The following is an 18,918-nucleotide window of genomic DNA, read 5'->3' on the forward strand; positions in this document are numbered from 1 at the left end:
GCGTAGTCACATTAACGTTTGTTTTAGCGATATCAGTCTGTCATTTTAGTGATGGAAACCGGGTTTAGAGTTACAGGTGTTATGAATACGCTAACGTTGCTAATGCTCTAATATGGCTAATATGAAGCGGTTACTGACTATTTCCGTGTTGCTAACAAAGTTGGGAGTTAGCATAGTCACATTAACGTTTGTTTTAGCTCGATCAGTCTGTTTTTTAACACGATGCAAAAATGTTGGGAGTTACAGATGTCATAAATATGCTAACGTGGCTAACACTCTAATCTGGCTAATGTGTTGCAGAGTTTGACTGTTTTGTTTCTTTTCTTATTGCTAACTTGGGTGTTAGCATTGTCACATTAACGTTTGTTTTAGTGATATCAGTCTGTTTTTTTACGTGCTGCAATCCAGGTTGGAAGTTAAAGGTATTGAGAATACACTAACATGGCTGATGCTCTAATGTGGCTAACATGTAACGGTGACTATCTGTTTCTTTTTGCGTTGCTAACAAATTTGGGGGTTAGAATAGTCATATTAACATTTGTTTTAGCGTTGTCTGTCTGTTTATTAACGTAATACAAACATGTTGGGTGTTACAGGTCATGTGAATATGCTAAAGTGGCTAACCCTCTAAAGTGGTTATTGTGTAGCGTGTCTGAATTCTTTGTTTCTTTTCGTCTTGCTAACAAAGATGGGAGTTAGCATAGTCACATTAACGTTTGCTTTAGCTCGATCAGTCTGTTTTTTAACACGATGCAAGAATGTTGGGAGTTACAGATGTCGTGAATGTGCTAACGTGGCTAACACTGTAATCTGGCTAATGTGCTGCGGAGTCTGACTGTTTCGTCTCTTTTCTTGTTGCTAACAAAGTTGGGAGTTAGCATAGTCACATTAACATTAACATTTTAGCGATATCGGTCTGTTTTTAACATAATACAAGGTGTTACAGGTAATGTCAATATGCTAAAGTGGCTAACTCTAAAGTTGTTATCGTGTAGCGTGTCTGACTGTCTCGTTTCCTTTGGTGTTGCTAACAAAGTCGGGAGTTAGCATAGTCACATTAGCGTTTGTTTTAGCAATATTCTTCTGCTTTTTTACATGAAGTAAATTCTCTAATGTGGCTAACAAGTAGCATGTTACAAACGAGTTAATGTGAACACAGTTCAGTGTGCCTTTTAAAAACCATAAGTTATCGACGACGCATCTTATAATTTGGTGCGCCTTATAGTGCGAAAAATGTCTTTGTTTTCCTGGTCCGAGCTAGCTCAAAACTACATGGCTAACGTTAGGTTGGGAATGTGAAGGGTGTACGAATGTGTAAACAGAGAGCTCTCAGCAATGGGGAGGGGACCCATGGCCCCGCCCACAACTCAGAGGCAAATATTTAATGAACTTCTGCCGCTCTGCAGAAACTATGTCCTAGAAAACAACAATTTTTTGGCTAAAAATGTCAAAATCCTTATAGATCAAAATTGAAAACTTCAAAAAAGACAAACACGCTTCATCTTGCTTGCAAATAAATCTCTTTTCATTTAAAGAATATAACTATTTACAACAGTAAAAATCCTTGCATTTCCCTCCAAAGCAGTTTCAGAGTCTTTTATTGTGAACCAAACCAGAACTCTTTGCTGCGTGCTGATCATTCATGGAGACACCGTCTCACTTCTGCTCGTCCTTGTTGATGATGTTCTTGAAGAGCGTCACCAGCGGTTTCTGCCGTTCCTCCTCCCAGCTCTTCATGAAGCCGCCGTAGCGTTTGCTGGCGGGGGGGCCGCCCCAGCGGAAGTGCTTCATCTTGTAGGAGCCGTCCTTCTTCTCCTGCAGGCCGGCCAGGAGGTGCTGACGCTCCTCCTCCACCTCCTCCATGGCCTCCTCGGCCCTCTCCTCCTCCTCCGCCGCGGCCGCCAGCAGCTCATTGGCCAGCTCCCGCCTCCTCATCTCGCCTGGGAACACCTCGGAGGACTCCTCCTCCACGCCGTTGGGGGCGTAGACCTTGACGGGGCGACGTTTGCGGCCGACGGGCTTCCCCCAGCGGAAGTGCTCCATGGAGTAGGAGCGTTTGGTCTGGGGGGACGGCGAGATGAAGGAGAAGGGGTCTGAGGGAGGAGGGGGCTGGAGGTGGGAGCCGCCCGGGATGAGGGGCGTCTCGGCGGTGAGGTCAGAGCGGCAGAGCTGGAGGCACTCCTGGAGGAGGGAGGAGGGAGGAGAGGAGATTCACAGTGGACTGAAGGTGGAAGAAACAACAGATCCCATGATTGTGTTTTTGTAATCTGAGACGTTGATGGGGGTGGGGCTTAAACCACACATTTTCTCAGGAAACAAGCGTACTTTTGGTCAAAATCTGCATTTTATTTCACTTAAAGCCTATAAATCTGAAAAAAATCTGGCTTTTAGATTGATAAATGAAAGTAAAATCAACCAACAAAGAAGAAAAGTTCTCATTTGACTTCAGTCAAACAGAACGAATGATCAGAACTGTCTGCTGCTCTCTGCTGCTACGAGGACAAAGATCTTCTCTACCGTCATGCTGCTCTCTGAGTCCAGCTCCTGGCAGCTGGGATGCTTCCAGCATTGGCCGACCGCTCCTTCAGCCCCGCCCACAATCACCACGGCCACCAGCAACCACACGGGACACATCGTCTGGAACAGAAAACACAATACGAGGCGTTTTAAGATCAATTTAAGTTATTTAGCTGGTTTTTGTCTACTTTTATTTTTGAAATGTTTTTGAAGTGAAACCTTTTTACGTTTTATTTTTTAGGTATTTCTTTTTTGTTACATTTAATTTTATATTTAACATTATTTTTACATTTTATTTTTAAAGTAAAATTTTTTTCACATTTTATTTTTTAAAGTAAAACATTTTTTTAACATTTAGTTTGTTAAAGTAAAAATTTTCCAACATTTTATTTTTTAAAGTAACTTTTTTAACATTATATTTTGAAAGTAAAATTTTTCGACATTTTTTTTTAAAGTAAAAAAAATAAAAATTATGTTTTTAAAGTAAAATAGTTTTGATGTTTTATTTTTAAAGCAAAATATTGCCAGCATTTTATTTTTAAAGTAAAAAAAAAAGACATTTTATTTTTCCAAAGTTAAACATTTTTATTATTTTTTTAAAGTATTTTTACGTTTTATTTCTTAAAGTAAACATTTTCCAACATTTTATTTTTAAGGTAATTTCTTTACACTTTATTTTTAAAGTAAAAGTTTTTTGACATTTTATTTTTTAAAGTTACATATTTTTAACATTTTTTAAAGTGATTTTTATGTTTTATCTCTTAAAGTAAAAAATTTCCAACATTTTATTTTTAAATTAAAAACAATACATTTTATTTTTAAAGAAACATATTAATATTAAATAATATTACTATTTTTAAAGCTAAACATTTTCAGCATTTTATTTTTAAAGTACTTTTTTTATTTTTTATTGATTGACTTCAAGCATAGATAGTGAAAAATACAAGACTAAACACACAAATATTTCAAACTCATTACATAAATAATGAAGTTCATTGATTAGAAAATAAAAAACCAAAAAAGCTACACTCTTATGTCACATTTGAATAATTACATTTCGTAATTTGTAACTAAAGTCAAACAGAGTTTGATTGATTGCTTGTAAAAGGCGGTAAGAAGCAAATTTATATAATCCCAGCCCCCTATTTTTAAAGTATAATTTCTTTTTACATTTTATTTTAAAATAAAAAGTTTTTTAAATTTTATTGTTGAAGAAAAAATGTTTGAATTTTTATTTTTTATTTTTTGCTTTTATTTTTAAAGTCAAGCAAACAAAATCCTTTTTTTGGTAAAACTGGAGATTATTTGACAGGAGAAAAAGCTTTTGTTTTAACTAATGCTTTTATTTTGTAATAAAAGCATTACAGCCAGGTTCTCATCTTTGCACCTGTTCTATCACCTTTTATCTTTTTTATTCACTCAACCTAAAAGTTTACAAATTGTCATAAAAATCAAGACTAAATTTCTGTTTTAACTTTTCAAAAGATCTCAAACGAGCAGACATTTGTAGAAATTCACATTTTTTTTCTTCCCTTGAAAATATTATTAAATTATAAAAATGATTGTACTAATATACGCATTTTTGCAGCAGTGAACCCCGGAGGAATTGTCGTTACAATTTTAAATACTAATGAGGATCCTTAAGTAAACAGATAAAATAAAGTATTTATTTTAGTTAGTTTGAGTAACCTTTAATATTTAAAACCAAATGTTCAAAATGTTAAAAAAGCTAAATATATTTAAAAAATAATCAGTTAATTAGTACTTTAAATCAATGTCTTGTTTAAGTTTAGAAGTACAGGCAATAAAAAATTAACTTTTATTTTAAAATTTTGTTTACGAACAAACAAAACTCTCACCGCTGCTCTTGGGTTCTTGTCTCCTCTTCTTCCTCTTATTGCTGCTGCTTCGTTGTTGGTTGAGCAGCTGAATGAAGACTTCTGTTGATCCCCGTCTGCTCTGATGCTGCCACCCGACTTTGACTTTTATATTCTGCTGATCAAGGACACACACACACAAACAGCAACACACACACTCGGAGATGACGTGTGCACGGATTTATGGTCAAAAACATGGGAAAAAAATCAATGAAAGATTTCCCTCGTCCACTCACCGCACACTGACAGAAGCACACACACGTGAACATCCGCATACTTTTATTTGGTTTCTAGATTTTCAGAATAAACTGATTTATTCTGTCTTTACAATCACAGATTTTTGTGACGTTTAGTTGTAGCTTCAGCAACTCAATCTCCACCTCGGCGCCTCGCCGCTGCTGTTGTCTGTTAAATGTCAGGCAGCAGCTTCTGCAGCTTAGCACCCAGGTGAGATTTCGTCAATGGAGGGAAGACGAGATTCAAACCCGCGGGTCAGGGTGTACGGTCGCGCACCCACACAGCTGCGCTGAGCCCCGTCTCTTTGTCCGGGGCCTGAGTGGCACTAATGCTGAATCCGTGGAGAGTTCATCTGATTTCATGGAGCAGATGATGAAGGGTTGACTCTTTTTCCACCCAGGACACGGTTTCTGTAAAAAATCTGTGAGAAATTGTGAATGAAAAGGCTATTGTTGACCTAAAATCAAAGGCAATTAATAATAAATAAAGTTTAGCCTCAAACACAAACGGGGTTTGTACAGATATACTCTTCTTGGGTCTGAAGTTTCATAACACCCTGTTGTAAAAATCTGTCCAACACAAGACAGGACAAGTTAAAAAAATATCTACATGCATGGAAATATAGTTGCTCCTTTGTTAATAAAACCCAGAAATGCTCAAGGTAAAAGCTAAGAGGTCATCTCCAAGCAGCTTGATGTTCCTGTTACTAAAACTATTAAAAATGTAAGGTCAATAGGACTGTAGCCAAGGTCTATGGATGCAGCTACAAAACAACATTTGTGTCTAACGATTACTTAAGCAAGAAGGTCTCCTAGAGATCCAGAGATCCATGTTTTAAGGTAGTCCTGAATTTTTATAAACAAGAAAAATGCGTTAATAATGCGTTACACATTGCAAAAGGTGTTGTAATAAAAGGGACATTGTGAAACATAATATGATACACATAATAATATGATACGCATCACTATATATCATAAAACATCACCAGATAATGTTTTTATTATGTCTTTGAAAAAACTTGATCTAAATATGCCTTTCACACAAAAAATTGTAAAGTACAATGATCAGAACATCAAGTACTGCAAAAAAGACTTTATTTGCGACCCACGAAACTAGAGTCACAACCCACAAAACTAGAGTCACGACCCACGAAACTAGAGTCATGACCAATTAAACTAGAGTCATGACCCACGAAACTAGAGCCAAGACCCACGAAACTAGATTCACGACCCACGAACTTAGAGTCACGGCCCACGAAACTAGAGTCATGACCCACGAACTTAGAGTCACGGCCCACGAACTTAGAGTCACGGCCCACAAAACTAGAGTCATGACCCACGAACTTAGAGTCACGGTCCACGAACTTAGAGTCACGGCCCACAAAACTCTAGTCACGGCCCACAAAACTAGAGTCACGACCCATGAAACTAGAGTCATGACCCACGAACTTAGAGTCACGGCCCACGAACTTAGAGTCAGGGCCCACGAAACTAGAGTCATGACCCACGAACTTAAAGTCACGGTCCACGAACATAGAGTCACGGCCCATGAAACTCTAGTCACGACCCACGAAACTAGAGTCACGGCCCACGAAACTAGAATCTAGGTTCACGAAACCACAGTCACAACCCACGAAACTAGAGTCACAATCCATGAAACTAGAGTCACGACCCACAAAACTAGAGTCACAACCCATGAACCAAGAGTCACAACCCGCAAAACTATAATCACAACCCATGAAACTAGAGTCACGACCCACGAAACTAGAGTCATGACCCATGAAACTAGAGTCAAGACCCACGAAACTAGAGTCACGACCCACAAAACTAGAGTCACGACCCACAAAACTAAAGTCACGACCCATGAAACTAGAGTCATGACCCACGAACTTAGAGTCACGGCCCATGAAACTCTAGTCACGACCCACGAAACTAGAGTCACGGCCCACGAAACTAGAATCACGGTTCACGAAACTACAGTCACAACCCACGAAACTAGAGTCACAATCCATGAAACTAGAGTCACGACCCACAAAACTACAGTCACAACCCATGAACCTAGAGTCACAACCCGCAAAACTAGAATCACAACCCACGAAACTAGAGTCATGACCCATGAAACTAGAGTCAAGACCCACGAAACTAGAGTCACGACCCACAAAACTAGAGTCACGACCCACGAAACTAGAGTCACGACCCACGAAACTAGAGTCACGACCCACGAAACTAGAGTCACGACCCACAAAACTAGAGTCACGACCCACGAAACTAGAGTCACAGCCCACGACACTAGAGTCACGACCCATGAAACTAGAGTCACGACCCACAAAACTAGAATCACGACCCACGAAACTAGAATCAAGACACACGAAACTAGAGTCATGACCCACAAAACTAGAGTCACGACCTACAAAACTAGAGTCACGACCCACGAAACTGGAGTCAAGACCCATGAAACTAGAGTCACGACCCACAAAACTAGAGTCACGACCCACGAAACTAGAGTCACGGCCCACGACACTAGAGTCACGACCCACGAAACTAGAGTCACGACCCACAAAACTAGAATCACGACCCAAGAAACTAGAGTCACGACCCATAAAACTAGAGTCAGGACCCACAAAACTAGAGTCACGACCCACAAAACTAGAGTCACGACCCAAGAAACTAGAGTCACGACACACGAAACTAGAGTAACAACCCAAGAAAATAGAGTCACGACCCATGAAACTAGAGTCACGACCCACAAAAGTGGGTTGCAATCTACAAGATTTGAGCTGCAGCTCACTAGATTTGAGTCACGGCTCATGAGACATGAGTCGCCACCCACAAGACTAGAGTTACGACCCACGAGACTTGAATGGCCACCCACGAGACCAAAGTTACAACCCTCGACATTTAAGTCTTCAAGATTTTTGCTAGGCTGAAAACATTGTTTGCATAAAAAAAAGATCTATATTAAGCTAAAAAGAGATCCAAACTTAGCTTTGTGTTTGTATGTTTGGAGCAAACACAAAGTTTAACCTTCATTCACAGCTCAGCTTGAATAGAAGAAAATCTGCTGTTAAAAAGATTTTAAAATTCCATCTGACTCCTTAGTTTTTTTCTTTGTCAAATTGCTCCATAAATTGCCCAGTTCTCTCAACCATCAGATTTTTGATTAATGTATAGATGTTTTACTAAAAACTCACTACATAAAAAAAAAGTCATGGAAAAAAAAGTTTTTTAACTGTAAAGTCATCAATTGCAGAAGCAGACTCTACTTTTAGCTATTTTAATAATTTATATTTTACAGTTCAATTTTAATTTCCTGCACATTTTTTTCTTTAGCACAAAGATGATTTGTTGGAAAGAAATTTGTAATTTATTTGAAGGAGTTTATTGCAAAGCAAACAGCGTATGATGCAGAGAAGACAAAACCATTTTTGTTTTGAGATCCTAAAAACACTTGCATCCTGAAATCAGTTTTTCTTTCTTTTTTTTGTAGAGACGTCAAACCTTCACTTCATTCAGAATCTGAAAAGTTCTTTCTCTTTAAAGCTTTTGCTTTATTGTTGCTATTTTTTTTTAACTCTTTCCTGACCCGGAGTAGCTTTTAAAGTGGTCTCAGTGGACTAATGGAGCATCTCGAGGAAGACAAATACCAATCCATTAGAGCGCTCTCACAACCTTGAATCTGTATTTCAGCCATTACTCGCACAGACACAGATGTGACGGCGAAGGAGTCTGCAGCAGACCACGTTTACCGCACACGTCATCAGGAGAGGGGACACGTCCACCGATGTCTTTATGTTCCCACCACATGTTCCGACGTCCAGTCTTCACTTTGTTCTCCTAAAGCTCTGTTTGCAGCACATTTCACTGTTTTCTGGACAAAAAGACCAATTTTAGTGAGTCAAATATCCATTTTTTATAGAAAGTCAAGCCACAAAGTATAATACTGCTATAATAATAATAAAAATGTATTTTTTTAATTGAAAAATGGTCATAAAATAATTTAAAAAAGCAAAATTTTGGTTGCGATTAAACTTAAATTGAAATAAATACTCAAAAAAAACAGAATGTAGCTCTTATGTATTCAAAACAAGTTGATTAAGGCTTAGATTACGTTGTTACATTATGTAATAATTCAAAATGTTTTCACTTCCTGCCGAACACTTCTCATTTTGTGATGTCATCATCACATTTTTAGAATGTTTTATTCTGTTGACACAATAATTAACATTAAAAAACGACATTGCTGATGTTTCACATTTCTAACTGTCACATTTTCACTAATAAGCAGCAATTTATAGATTTATGAACGGTTTAACCTTTTTTTTCCTTTTAGCAAAGATCATCAATACATGATTCTAATGATCTTAACTGTAATTTGAATGTTGGCTCCAAATGTGTTAAACAGGAGGATTATTTTTTTTTTTTTAAATAGTGATAATTTGAACCAATTTTAGTTATTTTTTTATGGTCATGTTTAAGATTTATTATTTTTCATTGTGTTTATTTTGAGCTTTCAATCATTTTTCTGAGAAAATAATAGAAATAATAATAGAAAATGTGATTTCATTTTAGTCTCATTAAAAAAAATGCTGACATTTCTGATTGAAATCAGGAATATGTCCTCACATCCTACTGACAACCAGAGAAAAAACGAATTTCTTAAAAATCCACCAAAAACTACAATTCCCAGAGCCCCGCCCCTTCACATCTGGTATCATTAGAAACCCCACATTTTCCCCTGTTAACACCAAAAGGAGTTAATTCATTAGTATGCAGCTGTTAGGAGATATTCCGATTTAGAAATGTCCTTCACACTTACATCGGTAGCCTACAGGATGTGTGTATTTCAAAATAAAAGCTATTATAAATACTCTGTCTCTTTGTTTCTGTGACTTTAAAATTAAATCTAACAGAAAACATCCTCATTTCATGCTTGTTTTGGTGAAAGGGACAAATCACAATTTATCACTGCACTTTCTAGAGCAGCCAGCAGAGGGCGGCAGAGCATCAGTTTTCATGAGTGAGTGCAGGATTTTAAAGATGTCATTTTTATGATTACATGAATGATTAAAAACACAAAAATGACGACTAAAAATATTAAAGTTTCAGATTTTTCCTTAGTTTAGAATATATATATATTTATATACTTACATTTTAAATCTAAACTGTCAAGATGCTCCTTTAGATCAGCTGTTGTTCACCTCTAAAGCCACCAGAGGGCGCTGTTTCTCTGAATAAGATAGAGCGAGTCCAACAGGACGACTGATTATAAAATAACAAACAGTTCCGTCTAACTGATCATAATTACTAACCGTCAACTAAAGTAAAATAGAAATGAATAAAAATGTTGTTGTTTGTGGTGTTTTCAAAGTGTCATAATGAATTTTATCTGCATCTCTATTTGTTTTAATAATTGCAGATGAATTATATTATTCACCTAATTGTGCTTCTTTAACATTTAGACTAATAGCCAAAAGTAATTTTTAATAGTTGCATTTCTATTCCAAAAAATTTTAATTGCTGTTTTTTTTTTTTGTTTTTTTTTTTTTTACCATGCCAGTAAAATAGAAAATATTTTTTACTTCAATATTTTTCCTTTTTTTGTGGTGAAAATAAGAATCACACCATAAAATCATTTCAATCATACAAACAGGAACATTTCACCCAAAATGTTGAACACTTAACTTAAATACACCACAAATGTTATGAAAAAACACTTTCAAAATCTTCTTCAAGATTATTCCCCTTTTTTAAAGTTTTAAATCAGATGATTGTTTCGAATTCGGGGGTTTAATGAGGTTACTGGAGCCTATCCTGTCCGTTTTGGGGGCAAAAGTGAGACCTGGATATTTTACCAAATGGCAGTTGCACACAGTCACATGTAAAGAACAACTCAGAGAATTCAGTGAAATATCGCGATACTTTATTTGGCAATACTTGTATCGATTTAAAATTCTGTCAAGACTATACTTACTTATAAGCAAACATGTTCTCCTTTTTTCTTCTATACACCAAAACAATAACAAGAACTAGCTTCTATTAGCCTCGCTATTATTGTTATTCTTACATAGCTCAATGAGACGATTAGAACTTCGTATCTTAGGATGAGTACTGAAGTCATAGTCTTTATAAAGTATTAAAATACTATCTCTGATGCTGTCATTACAGTATATCGCAATATTTACAGTATATATGTGTCTTGCCAATACACAGCCCTACTTTTAACCAGTGAAGCTTAACTGAGTGGCCTTGTGGTAGAGTGTTCACCCTGAGACTGGAAGGTCGTGAGCTCAAATCCAGGGTCGGGTCAAACTAAAGACTCAAACAAGGACTCAACAACATTTAGTTTTAATGGGTTGGAACGGGGGGTTTAAACCACCAAAGGGTTCCAAACGCGGCTGTGTCTGCAGCTCACCCCTCCCCAAGGGGATCAGTCATATGCAGAGAACACATTTCAAAGGTCTATTGGTGCGCAAGACTCTAACTATAAGCAGGACCTTCCTACTGTGAGGTGAGAGTGCTGACCGCTACACCACCGTAACTCACATTTTTAGAGGCTGCTGCAGGGTGGAGACCAGAACTCCAGCTGCTTTGATCATTGGCTTAACCGGGGTCACTTCGTTTTAACTCGTCAAACAAAATGTTTTACTGTCATCTGACGGGTAATTACAGCAGAGAAAGACTCAACACTGAAGAGTGTGTTGTTGTTGTCATGGAAACAGAGTAAACTCCAGCGTGCAATGATCTAATGACTGGTCGGAGAGCCGCAGGCCTCATGTGTGTCTGTGTGTTTGCAGTTGACCCAGTTCTCAAACGAGGTCCCTGAGGACCCCCGCCCCCACCCGACCACGGAGACACACAGGTGTGTCCACGCCAGGTCGCAGCCACGTTTCTCCTCCAATCATTCAGAAGAGTCCGGTGTCTCAGTCGAATCTTCTGAAGCTTCACTTCCAGCTGCTGTGGCCCTCGCCACCGCCGCCGCCTCAGATGCAGACTTCCCGCTCTTCCTCCAGGTGGGCTCACAGAGCGGAACAAACTCTGTCACCTTCCCCTAATCCAATTATTCTCCAAGTGTGCACGCCGCCCACCTCAGCCGAGGGGAAGACGCCGCCAGCGGGGAAGACGCCGCCGCCGCGCGTTTGCTCCAGTTGTGGTCCCAGAGGGGACAATCACACACTGATCTGAGCACTCATCAGTTCACAGTCCTCTGAGCTCTTTGTCTCCGCTGCTGCACGGCTGTGCTCATCGTCAGAGCGTTTGTCGTGTTATTGATCCATGAAACACACAAACCCACCATCACACGTCCACAAATCCACAAGAAAACTGAACAAGTTCATTAGAAACGTCTAAATAAAGCTACATTAGAAAGGTAAAAATGTGTCATTAGAAATTATGAACCGCGATGGGATTGTATAAGTTCGTTTCCTCTACCTTTCAAGCAATCTGTAATTTGATGCCTAGTTATTTAATGTCTGGCGTATCTTAGTACGGATGTAAACCTCTGTTGATTGTCCTTCACATTCATTCTTGTTTGATTGCTTGAATTAAAAAAATTCAATTCAATTTCTATTCAGACGAGATTGTAGTTGATTTGTATGGAGAGAAAATAGTCTCAACTGATTTGTTTGCTCGATTTGAAACTAATACAATAGATTTTGGGCATAATTGTGTGTACTTTCACAGGTACACTCGAGTAAGTCAAAAATTACAAATTAAAATTTAGGGACACACAACTTAAAATTACCGTATCTTAAAACTGACTACAAATTCAAAATGGCTCCTACACATACAAATATTGAAAATGTAGGCACCAATCACCGGAAACAAAGACAAAACCACATTTACACACAGATCAGAGCGGTTTTCAGGTGATTGGTGCCTACATTTTAAAGATCTTTATGGGTAGGAGTCATTTTTAATCTGTAATCAGTTTTAAGCTGCTTTAATTTCAAATTTTGCGAGGGTACATTATACTTTCTATTTGTACGTTTTTGATATGTGAGTGTACAGGTGAATACACAATTCCAAATAAGCACAAAATTTATTGTTTTAGTTACAAATCCAGTATTACGGAAACACAAATCCATTGAGACTATTTTCTCTCCATACATATGATTTTCAGCAAGTTTAAACTCAATCACACTTTCAGCGATTTCAGCAATCTTGATATCAAAACGTTCAGCTTGTTGAAGACATTACTGCTTGTATTTTTGAGATTCATAAACTTTATCGTTTTTGAAATATTCGGCAAAAGATGCCCCATAGGAAATGAATGAGAAAGTCTTCAAATTTCAAAATGTTATGAAGATTAGCAACAAGCCGTTAAATATAATCATGTTATGTTTTTATCTGTTATAGTAATAAAAAAAAAGTTTTTTGAATATTTTAGCAAAATGCTAACGTTTTTGACTAAGTTGTTATCTACTGGGGCTTTTTAGGCTAATTTAGAGTTTAGCTTTTATTTTAGCAACATGCTAACGTTTTTGAATAAATGACTTTACTGTTTAATTTTAGGCTATTTTGGGGTTTAGCTAGAATTTAAGCAATGTGCTAGATTGTTTTTGGCTAATTTCTCATCTACTAAGGTTTTTTTATGCTAATTTGGAGTTTAGCTAATATTTTAGCAACATGCTAACTTTTTTGGCTAATTTGATATATACTGAGGTTTTTATAGGCTAATTTTGTGCTTAGCTTCTATTTTAGCAACATGCTAACGTTTTTGACAAATATAGTTTATTGAAGTTTGTCTGGCTATTTTGGAGTTTAGCTAGTATTTAATCAATTAGCTAGCTTTATTGGCTAATTTGGCATTCGTAAATGTTTTTTGGGACAATTTTGTGTTTAGCTCATATGTTAGCAATGCACTAATTTTTTTTATTTATTTATTTTTTTTGCAAAGTTGGCATGTATTAGGGATTTTTAAGCAATTTTACAAATTTTTCCAGAAATTTAGTTCAACTTGAGCGCTTTTTCATAGTTCATTACTGAAATTTCTAGTCTTTTAGCAAATTTAACATTTTAGCTTTTGCATTTTCAGCAAATCCCTTAGTAAATTAAAATAAAATGCGTCACTATTTTCAGGAAAAAGCTTCAGCATCTTCAGCGACTACTTTCAGTAAAAAGCATTCACACTAGCGTTATCACAGGTAATGCAGCTTTTCTAGTTTGTTTTTGCATTTTTACTTTTTTGTTTGTATCTATTTTTATTGGATTGTTTGTGTACACTGTAAAACATTTTGTAATTTGATCTGTAAAACATTCTGTATAAATAATTATTCTTCCTTAAGGTCCTCTTGGTCCACTGGACAAATCTAACCCAGATCAGGACTGAAGGTGAATAACGACTCATCTTTCTGTTGTCAGAAGAGGGAGTGGGGTGGACATAAAGTCATCCTGTGATTAGCCCGTGACTGTCCTGACCTTCACCAGCGAGGACGAAAATTACCCCACACTCAGCACACTGTAATTGAGGGGGGCAACATCTGCCTTTAAGTAGCACCTTCATCTGTTTTGGAGGAAGACTCACCCCGCGGAGTCGCTCCACCTGAAGCTGAGACGGGTTTTAAGGAGGTCCGCAGTGACGGTCAAACCTGCTGGGCTCCGTCTAATCACTGCTGCACTGCACTTTCTCACAAACGCCACTTTCTGCATGGAAACCACCAAGACACTATCGGTAAGAATAAAATCTGAAGATGTATGAGCAGATATTCTACTCTAAAACCCTCTTAAAAATAATTATTAATTAATGTTATTGTTTTAGTCCAGCAGCTCAGCAAACTGAAAAGAGCTGAAATAATGGACGATTTTAGTGTCTTAATTGGCAATTATGTATCTTTGGACACACACGGGGTATATTTGTATAAACCCCTTCTGTATTTTAGGCTAAACTTTATTTATATCAAACAGTGAGACAAATAAGTATTTGAACACCCTGTGATTTTGCAAGTTCTCCCACTGTGAATGACACAATATTTAAAAATAAAATCTGGAAATTCACCCAAAGGAATGAAAAATCTATCTGTAAATGTTCATTAAGCAAACTGAGCTGAAGATTAATAAATAAATAAATAAATAACGTGGGGTGTTCCTCAAGGCTCCATCCTGGGGCCTCTACAGTTCCATATTTCATGTGACCTGTATTATAAAGTAATTTATACAGAAGGTAGTTGTTAATGGATGTACTACCTTCAGGTCTTAGATGATGTTTATAGGGTGGGGGGCTAAAATTATAAAGCTAATTATGGTGTTTTCTTAAATATTATTTTAATATGTCATAGTCTTTGTTTTGCTTTATGTCTATAAATTAATGTTTGTATCTAAAATTGGGTTTTGTTTTAGTTTTTCTGTTGTTGTTTAGTAAGATGTTGTTTTCTGTTTTCATTATGATTTTTTCTCTTCTAGTAAATAAATACACATTTTTGCCCTCACATATTTGTATTCAAATGAGTGTTTTCATCATCTTCATCATAAGAGGGGATAAAGGGAGCCTGCAGGACCCCTCACCTGTCAGGTCTGTTTGCTTGAGAAGACAGGAGGACTCATCTGAATTTCAGAACCGACTCCGGTTAGAACCTCAGAGGGAGTTCTGCCCGCGGTGGAGCCTCACCCTCCATGTTTGCCTTTATAATGGTGTCGTCCAGCGTCTTCATCAGCTCAGATTAGACCCGACACGGACTGTAGCAGATTAAATGAGTTTGTTAGAGATCTAGACGTTTCACTATATTCTATCTTCAAGAATCATTACAGCAAATAAGATGAACAAACACAACTAAATGTGAGTTCTTATCCAAACATTTTTGCTCTGTTTAGTAAAAAACGATTCTAAACAAATGGATGAAATGTCAACTGACCAGGAAAACCTGAATCATTCCTGTTAACCCAAAGAGAAGAATCCAGAGTCAATGAGGACATTTATTTATTTTAAATGTTTATTAAAAATCAAAGGACTCAGGGGATTTAACTTTTTTAAAATTATTTAATTTAAGCAGGAATAAAGTCTGAGACCTGATAGAGAAAATTTGCATTAGTTTTCTTAACCATATTTTCTACATTAGGCTGTGGATTATAAGGTGCTCCATCACTGATCTATTTTTGAATTTATATCCCATATTAGGTGCACAGAAAAGTCAAAGATAAGTCTGTTTGTCAGTCAAACTTTATTAACTGTATTCACAATTCTAGAATTTGTTTGTTACACGCTACATGTTAGCCAAGCTAGAAGGATTTGCCTTGTTAGCATTGTCACAATACCTGTAACACATAGAAAACAATACTACTAATACTGTCTAATACTACGGCTAATCCTGCTACGAATATTACTGTGATTATGCTAACTCTCAACCATGTAACACCAAAAAAGAAACAGCACACCACCGCTACCTGTTAGCCGTATTAGCCTATTCACAAAACCTGTAACTCGCAACTGTGTTTTAATGCGTTAAAAAAGTCTGGCACAACTAAAGCAATGAACTACATAGACTAGCTCCGCTAGCTTGTTGAGTACGCAGAGTTAGACACCATATCGGTGTTTACACCAACATGCCTGTTTACTGCTCTTACAATTGCACAAACAGAGCTGGAAAAACAAGAATGTGGCTTTTCACAAGTTATAATTTGACCAAATTCTACTATTTTTATCCCACATGTTGTAGCTCTTTGCGTATCTCCTATGATGGCAACAGGCTAGCGTAGCGTCTCTAGTCTATATAACTCATTGGGGACTACGGTAAATCTCAACCTTGTTAGTAGTATATATATATATAAAAAAAAAAAAAACTGTTCCACACTTCTACATGTTAGCTAAGTTAGAAGCATTAGGCACATTAGCATACTCACAATGCGTATAACTCCCAACACGTCAAAAAACAGACTGGTATTACTACAAAACTATGCTAACTCCCAACCTTGTTAGTAACATAAAAAACAGCACAACACAGCTACATTTTAGCCATGTTAGCATATTTACAATACTTGTTACTCACAACCATGTTTGCAACACGTGATAAAAGAAACTAAAACATCTAAAACTGTTACTGTGGCTATGCTAATGCTAAACAATGTTAGTAACACACAAAAAAAGAAAACAGTCCAACGCCGGTACATGTTAGCCATGTTAGCATGTTTACAATACATGGAATTCCTAACACATAAAAACAAGATTGACAGTGCTAGATAAACATTACTGTGACGATGCTAACTCCCAACGTTGTGTGTAACAATAAGAAATAAAAATAGCACACTGCTACGCGTTAGCATACCAACAATACTTGTTACTTGAAACAGTGTCTGCAACACGTAAAAAAATAGACTGATACTACTAAAACAAGCGTTACTGACTAGATTAACGACCAAACTTGTTATTTTCATTTCCACATCAGCATACCCACAATACCTGTAACACTCAACACAAAAACAGACTAATACAGCTATAGAACAGTACTGTGACTATGCTCCCAACCTTGTAACACAAAAAACAGCAAAACACAACTACATGTTAGCCATGTTAGCATAATCGCAATACTTGTTACCTGCTACTGTGTTTTCAACACAAAAAACCAGACAGATACCGCAAAAAACAAAAGTTACTGTGACTATGCTAACCTTCAACCTTGTTAGTAACGTGTAAAAAAACACAGTATCACACAGCTGCATATTAGCCCTGTTAGCCGCGTTAGAATGGATACCACAAAATTTGTTTGCAACTCCTTAAAAAAAAAAAAAAAAACAGAGCACCATGTACCTCTCAAAATAGTTTTTTGACATCAGTAAACATAACCAGAAAGGCTTAACGGATCCTAAGACACACTGGTATTATGATACAAATTAGGGCTTTCATTTGTGCCTTACAGGGCAGAAAATATGGTAAGTTAGATGAGTTTTTAGTTTTAATTAAGCTGCTTGCTTTTTTACCCCAAAAAATCATATAAAAATGATAATTTTATCAGAAAATTGCCTAATTAGCGTCTGTAAACAGCAGGTTGATGCCAAACAACAATGTAAAACTAAAACAGAGAAAGCTCAAACAGCTGTAGTCAAAATGAGGTTAGAATGAGCAAATATAATAGAAATATTTCAGAAAACATTTTTAACTTTACTTTTTTGTTTGATATAATTTTGACTCTTTTTTGTTTTTATAAATATGTGTTTTGTTGTTACATATCTGGATAAAGTTTATGGTCTTGTGTTCTTATTGACATGTTTTGTCTCTTTGTGTTTTAAATTTCTACTGAATTCTGTTTTTCTTTTGTAGAATTCTTGTATTTGTAGCCGGCATGAGTCGCGCTGACATCCGCGCCCGGCCTTCGTCTTCATCATCCCCTCAGTTTCGACCTTGACCCGCCTCCTCCTCCCCCACCAACAACGATTACGTGACCAATCAACTTCCTAGCCTTGGAATCTGGCCCCGTTTGGAAGCCCCGCCCCACCGTCACTCATCAACTCAGGTGACAAATCAAAAAAATTCCACTGATCCTGAACAGCTTTGACCTCTGACCTTTGAGCATCAGTGGAAGGCGTCTGCGACTACTCCACCCCCTAGATCAGTTCACGCCAGCAGAGCTGGAGTTTTACTTGAGCGTTCGTGGTTTCACGAGTTAAGGACGACAGGAAGCGGGGCCAGCCTTGGACGTCCCATCCATCCTGCTCCTCTGGAGTCCGGGCAGCCATGCGCTTCATGATTACGCGCGTTCCACTCATCCAGCCGGAGTTCACGTTCAGCTTTAATGGAGCTCCTCTTCTGCCCACTTCACTCCATTAGCGGCGAGCAGGAGGCGAGTGCTTTGCCCACCGCTAATTACGGCATGAGGGATGATGGGCGAGGGCTCATTACTGGCTGTCCGCGCTGGAACATACTGTCTCTCTCCTGGCTAATGATGTTGGATCTGCGGAGAGAGGGGAGCGGCGGCGGGCGCTTTAAACTTCTGAGGTTCCAGAGGTTAAGAGTTCCTGTCTGAAAGACGGCGGATCGAGAGGCTTTGAACAGTCTGAGGACTGAAACTATGACGTTCAAACTGCTGCTGCACCGCTATGGAAGCCCAGAGGAGATAACATTCAAACACTACGAAACACTACAGTACAATGATGTTTGAAAGAAGTACCCGCTTAGTATATAAATATATTTATATAAATTATATATGTATATATATATATATATATATATATATATATATATATATATATAAATATAAAATTTATATATACAGTATATACGTAAGGGATAATACCCGACGAAGTGTGCGTTATGAGAAATTAACGCACGACGCGGAGGCCTAAACCGTCCGACGCGAAGCGGA

At 37.5% G+C, this 18,918-nt stretch overlaps 1 protein-coding gene across 1 annotated transcript; it reads right to left on the minus strand.

Moving 5' to 3' along the window:
• Positions 1–1,503: 1,503 nt before the first annotated feature.
• On the minus strand, positions 1,504–4,533 carry pomca (proopiomelanocortin a). The gene is made up of 3 exons (XM_024289213.2): positions 4,377–4,533; positions 2,518–2,637; positions 1,504–2,181 (listed from the first exon to the last, which is right to left on the minus strand). The coding sequence occupies exons 2-3, from the start codon at positions 2,632–2,634 to the stop codon at positions 1,657–1,659; spliced, it is 642 nt and encodes a 213-aa protein (XP_024144981.1). The 5' UTR covers positions 2,635–2,637; positions 4,377–4,533; the 3' UTR covers positions 1,504–1,656.
• Positions 4,534–18,918: the final 14,385 nt, after the last annotated feature.

The sequence above is a fragment of the Oryzias melastigma genome, linkage group LG2 (genome assembly GCF_002922805.2).
Source record: "Oryzias melastigma strain HK-1 linkage group LG2, ASM292280v2, whole genome shotgun sequence".
Taxonomy (NCBI): domain Eukaryota; kingdom Metazoa; phylum Chordata; class Actinopteri; order Beloniformes; family Adrianichthyidae; genus Oryzias; species Oryzias melastigma.